Source organism: Sceloporus occidentalis, unplaced genomic scaffold (genome assembly GCF_023333645.1).
Source record: "Sceloporus occidentalis isolate IW3139 unplaced genomic scaffold, rSceOcc1.0.p SCAF_11, whole genome shotgun sequence".
Taxonomy (NCBI): Eukaryota; Metazoa; Chordata; class Lepidosauria; order Squamata; family Phrynosomatidae; genus Sceloporus; species Sceloporus occidentalis.
In genome coordinates this window covers 1,868,541-1,874,500 of record NW_028316991.1, presented here as the reverse complement: position 1 = coordinate 1,874,500, position 5,960 = coordinate 1,868,541, and the positions used below count along the sequence as shown (strand labels likewise).

Sequence of the window (5,960 nt, the reverse complement as noted above, 5' to 3'; positions counted from 1 at the left end):
CAGTTAACATAAAATAAATGCAGACACCCGGGGGTTATTATGTATATTTGATGCAATAACATTTTGTACATATACAAAAAGATACAGATCTGAACAGTAAGAAATGTTTAAAGTAATAGACCGTTTATGGTTAAAGCACTAGATGCCAAGATCATGGAGAGGAAGGAGGTTGTACGTTATTTTGACCAGAAACCAAAATCTTTAAAGTATTAAGCTAAACCTCGCTTCACTGTTTGGTGAATAAACCCCAAAGCGGTATGAAATGAAGTCTTATTTTATTGCAAGCGATTTTTACATAAGCCATACATATGAAAATAGCTATCTTGTACACGTGATATAAAATTACAGCATTTTCAGGCACACCTTCCTTTCTAAAATGATTTGTCAATCAAAGCATAGTGCATTTGTTTGTTTCGAGAAAACATAATTGTATGCAGACAGCAGAATTTTCAGGATACTGTACGTTTAGGAGTAAAAGTAGGATGTTAAACAAATACGTTTTATTGATATCTTAATTCAGAGCATACACGACAGGAAACGGTAGCTATTAAACCCATCATTGATTTCACAGAATTGCAGTTTCCTACCTAAATAGTAGAGTAGCACATAACAGATCTAGATGTGACTGAAATAGGCCCTGCAGGATTACAGAATGCAAATGTTAACATGCAGTGTTAGGAAAAAATCTTGGTCTCATATCTTGATGGCTGCCATGTAAAACAAGTCCAAGCTCAGTCAAGATTATACATCCAGTCAAAAAAGCAAATGTTACTTTTAAACCTCAGGAACACCATGGTCCATTAAGTTCTTCATAATACTTGAAGCCATTCTATAGGAAGAACAAAAAAAATTAATAGTGCCGTCATATTCCACAAGACTGTACAATGGGTAAACAGGACAAGTATAACACACTTGTGAGGGGGGCCCTGTTTACTCGTATATAATGTTTTCATGTTAAAGTGACCCTCCAGTGTCCCATGCAGCTTCACAACACACACATTAAAATACTTTTTTGTAATCTTCATCCTGTTAAACTCATCTTAAGCCAAAGCTTCTATGGTCCCATTTTTTCATGCCACTGACTGAGCAAGTACTGGTTCTCACTGGTGTTAAGTATTACTACATTGGTAAGGCCAGCAGCACATGTGATTCTCCAACACCTGGGATAGAGGGATTCTGCAGACTACCACCACCCTATTATTTGATGGCTGGAGCACTTGAGAGATGGGCTACTACTAAAAAAGGCAAGACACTAACATGTACTTTTCTAACAAGACTAGGATATGATAAGACATATATGCATTGGAGATGTGGTCACTCACCTCTTTATCATGTGTTCAAAGATGTAGGATGGCATAATTGTAAGAGTCACCACATTTGGGGATGCAGCAAGCAAGTCAGCAACCTGGGAATCCTGTAAAGACATAATTCAATCATTTCAATTTCTAAAACGGTTTTGCGGTAATATGTCACATTTATCTGTGGGTATGAGTACACAAACCGTAACAACGTTAGCTTTTGTTTGCAATGGAAGAAAGAAAATACTCACTGCATTTGACAGGATTTTAGGAGATACCGGGATTACAATACTTCACATATGTCAATTGTAAAAAAAGTATTTTATACATTTCATAAAATGAACAGTTTTACTTGCTGAATAGATACAATGTCATCGGCTTACATATTGCACGGTATAGATTAAACCGGTAAATGAAACATACTTTTACAGATAGATATGCGAACGCCTATTTAAAAAATCTGCAAGAAATAAAAGGCTAGGGTGATGAAAATGCCCTTTCTGGGTCCAATTTCATTAACTATCACAATTCTCTCTGGTCTTCAGTTATAACATCTGCCAGATGAGTGAATAACACAGCGCAGTAAAATAGAATGTATTTTCCAATATTCCTAGTGTATGGTAGAACACATTTTGCCTTGTAACTGTGTTGAAGAGATGGGGTTAAATGGTAACACTAAGTAAAAAGGCTCCTTTACCTTTAGTCCAATTACATTCTGGCCATTAATTTCACAAAGGTTATGATCAGTAAGGAGACCATTTCTTGCTGCAGAGCCATCCTTGACAATGGAGGTGATTTTACCATTTTTGAAAATAAAGCCAACATGTCCAGTACTATCCTTGTGCATGGTTATTGTGCGTTCAAATGGTCTTAAAGGAGAAAAAAAGTTACAGAAACAACATTGGCAAGTTAAATTCTGTGCAAAATAGCAAGGGAAAAGCATTGAATTATTCATTTACAGATATACGTACAAGAACTGATTTGTTTTGAACTTTTCATTCAAACAGTGTTATGGGACATTTTTTTTTTAAATTGTCATCTCATAATAACAATCTGTCTCAGAGCAGAAAGGGAAGATTAGGGCCCTGAATCTGAACCTGTCCACAATGCAGCATAAAGACCATTTACCAGCTTGCATGTAACCAGCATTTCAGGTGCCCACTAAGTTCTCAGGCCTGCTGCCTGTGGAGTTCTGGCCACTTGGCCTCCACAGAGATCGTGAGTTTAGGAATGATTTTAAAAGATAACAGGACTAACATAACAAAAACACTCATACCTGTCTCGAACAACCATAGAAATTCTGTCTCCACCAGCCTGCTTTAAAAATTTATGAGATTTGTCAGAACTCCATCCAGCACAGTTTTCACCATTTATCTGCAAAACCTGGTCACCAAATTTCAGGCCGACCAGGGATGCTGGAGAGTTGGCTTGAACAAGTTGTACAAAAATACCCTAAAATGCAAATAAAAAAAAGAAAGGAATCGTCAGAGTAGAGACAGAGACCGCAGCTACAAACCCCCCGCCCAAAAGACAAATTCATATACATCTATCCTGATGCATGGCAGCTAAAATTACAACTTAAAATGTACTGTCCCCTGTAGAATACAAAGTGCCCACTCAATCGAAATTCTGGTACCAAACGTACATTATCAACAGATTTCAGACGGAGGCCAATTTTTCCATCCTGGTCTTTGCACAGTATTATTTCACGGAGCCCCTGTTTTATTTCTGCCCTTCTGATTCCAACATCACTTCCACTCACTGGGGCCACCATGTTGTTCAGGGCTGATGGTCTTGCAACCTGGAGCTAAAAAAAAATAAAAATATACAAATAAATATAATTCAAAACTAGACTGCTTACTGCCCAGGGACACATATGAAGCATGTATAAGCATTAAAACATATTATAGGCTAAAAGGACAACCAGATGTTACAATATCCAGTATAGTTACTGAAATATAAGATCGAAAGGGGAAGTCTCACTGGGCATAAGTTGTATGTGGTGATGTTGGTTCGCACTGACAGATGACGTGGGAATTTGAATGCACCACACAGACGATTCTTTACGGCAAGGCTAATGACATCCATTCCTTGATAGACTCATTAGTCAGAGGGTCTGACTGGATGATTAAGATAAACAGCTCTTAATCCCTGGTTTGGGGTGATACGGCCTCTTGGATTTTTACGTCGTAACAAGAGTGTGGTACACAGAACTCCTTATACCTTTTTCAGCTTCATTCTCTCTCAATTGTGTGTATGTACGATTCTCTAATATAGCCCTTCTAGCTATAAATTTATTGATTTCCCAAAAACCTGATACTTCACATAGGGGGTGTTTGAGGTCTCAGGATGAGGATCACCTAACAAAGCTGCGTCAGTTTTTTGTATATACAAAGTGTTTAATTCATTTTTTTTTTTTAAACTAACTTTTAGAAATAGGCTTCTTTTTATTGTTTTAAGACATAGCTGGTGGTTAATTAAATGCTTGGGGTTGATGATTCTATTACCCTCTTGGCATTCTTTACTGGGAGGGTGGTAAGTGGAACAGCCCCCTCCGAGCAGAAGTTGCAGAGGATAAAACATTGCATGGGACAGACAATAAGTTATCATGTAAAGGGAGTTGCCATCTGTAACATTCTAGGACCTGTGGAAATTTGGCTGCTAGCATCCAGTCACATAACATTTTGTCTTACTTTAAACTGATCTCTATGAATGCATTTACATTCTATGGATTCTGAATTTTTCCAGCCTTAGAGCAAATACAGAACGTAAATCACAACACAAGTTACCATATGTAATAAAGAAAATATATTACAAACCCCATCGGATGGAACCAGTGACATATTTTTGTGTATTTCATCTTCACTCAAACTTAAGCCCATATACTGGGCAAGTTCAGGATAAAGTTTAGGGTACAGCCCTGTGTAAAAAGAGAACATATAAAAATATTGCACAACATATAAACCAAAACTTTAGATCTTTAAATATGTTCTTTTATTTATTATGTTGAGTTTCCTGGCAATATGATCTATTTCGCATATATCCCTATCGCAGAATATACATTTGAAAGTTACCTATGGGTTGGGGTGCTGAGACTGAAGCTTCCGACAAAATTGCTGGGTTGGCAGGATTTGTTGAAAAAGCCGTCTGTGCCTGGGTATATATATAATAAAATAAAAAATAGGTATTAAAAATAGGAATTCATTCTATATGCGTAAAAAAAATAATGAAAGGGTCATTAAAAACGTGCATGGTCACCCTAACGCTTTAGAATATTGTTCTGGTATGCATATAGAACTTTTTTTTTTTTCAATTGTACAGGACATTTTGAAAGTGAATGTATAAATATCTATTTGTAAACATAAAAAAAAACAAAACACATTTGTTGTGTTTTTTTTTTTTTTCTTCTTACAACCAACATACTGCCTGCATATTATACATCATTTTACTGATGTTTAAGACAAATCTCGAAATGTTTTTTAAAATAGAAATACTTCAAACAACATCATAAGAAAATGAGAACCAAGCTCCGAAGCAATTTCTTCCCATGCCCCTAAAGGATTATTCAGTTTACTTCATCTGGTTGGCTGCTGAAGCCACTTCTTGCGTAACAGTAAAGTCTTTGCACAGCATCTCTGCTACCCTGAAAACTTCATTATAATAGACCTATAGTCAGAGAATAGAGTACAATGGATCTGCTTCGGGAAGGCATAGGATTTGACATACGGTGTGTGTATGTACGTATGTATGTATGTTTGTATATACATACACACACATATTGTATATATACAGACATACACACATATATTGTACTAGGAAAACAAGTGGGAAAAAAAGAAAGGAAGGTAGAGAGGGTGAGGAAAAAAAATAGATGCAACCATGAAGGGTCATATATGCTGCTGTTAACACCTCATGGAACACAACAGTCAGGAAAAGCCATGCCAGGAACACCTAGAATTCTAACATGAAGTAACAGCACCCGAAAAAATAAAATAAAAACTATTCGCTTTGGCTTATAGTTTTTTTGCTAATGGAAAAAAAGGACCTCTTACGTACGTAAATCCATAAAAACACAATTAGAACGGTCCCTGGCTGTCTAACCAGCACTGTTTTTGGGCAGGGGCGTTTAGATACACATGTATTTCTGTACTAATGTTTGCAAAGGTAATTAAGAATTCAAGTCAGGGATCAGCTTGCTTCACGAATCCGGGTAACTTGAAGCCTTTCCATTTATAACGTCACATTTGTATTCTGAGTGAAATCAGACTCAGGTTTCCTTTACCCAGTGTTCGAATTTGCATAGAAAAATATACGAGGATGTTAAAAATTGCATAATAACGTTATTACAAATATTATTATGGGGTGAGAAAGAAAAAAAAACAACCACTTACCTGAATAACTTTGTCAACCTTGAGGTCTTCGAGTGATGGGTATAAAGACATTGTTGAAGTTCTTCTAAAAGCAAGAAAAGGAAAAAGTGTCTGATTAGCAGTGAAAATTACTTCAAAAGCATCATGACAGGGATTAGTTCACATGCTGACCGTAGTCAGATGATAATCATATGACGCTCATTATAAACGCCATTGCATCATACATAGAAAATTATACAAAGTACTCATTTTAGAACATAGATTACATACACATACATATATATATATATAT

General features: G+C 36.3%; 1 protein-coding gene across 5 annotated transcripts; it reads right to left on the bottom strand.

Moving 5' to 3' along the window:
• Positions 1 to 774: 774 nt before the first annotated feature.
• Positions 775 to 5,740, bottom strand: LOC149305424 (syntenin-1-like). 5 transcript variants are annotated; one of them, XM_089477381.1, is made up of 8 exons: positions 5,690 to 5,740; positions 4,373 to 4,451; positions 4,118 to 4,218; positions 2,944 to 3,105; positions 2,575 to 2,750; positions 1,996 to 2,167; positions 1,323 to 1,414; positions 775 to 829 (listed from the first exon to the last, which is right to left on the bottom strand). In XM_089477381.1, the coding sequence occupies exons 1-8, from the start codon at positions 5,738 to 5,740 to the stop codon at positions 775 to 777; spliced, it is 888 nt and encodes a 295-aa protein (XP_089333507.1). The 5 variants fall into 5 exon arrangements, with proteins under 5 accessions (XP_089333507.1, XP_089333508.1, XP_089333509.1 ...); XM_089477382.1 differs by having other exon boundaries at positions 5,708 to 5,740; XM_089477383.1 differs by lacking the exon at positions 2,944 to 3,105.
• Positions 5,741 to 5,960: the final 220 nt, after the last annotated feature.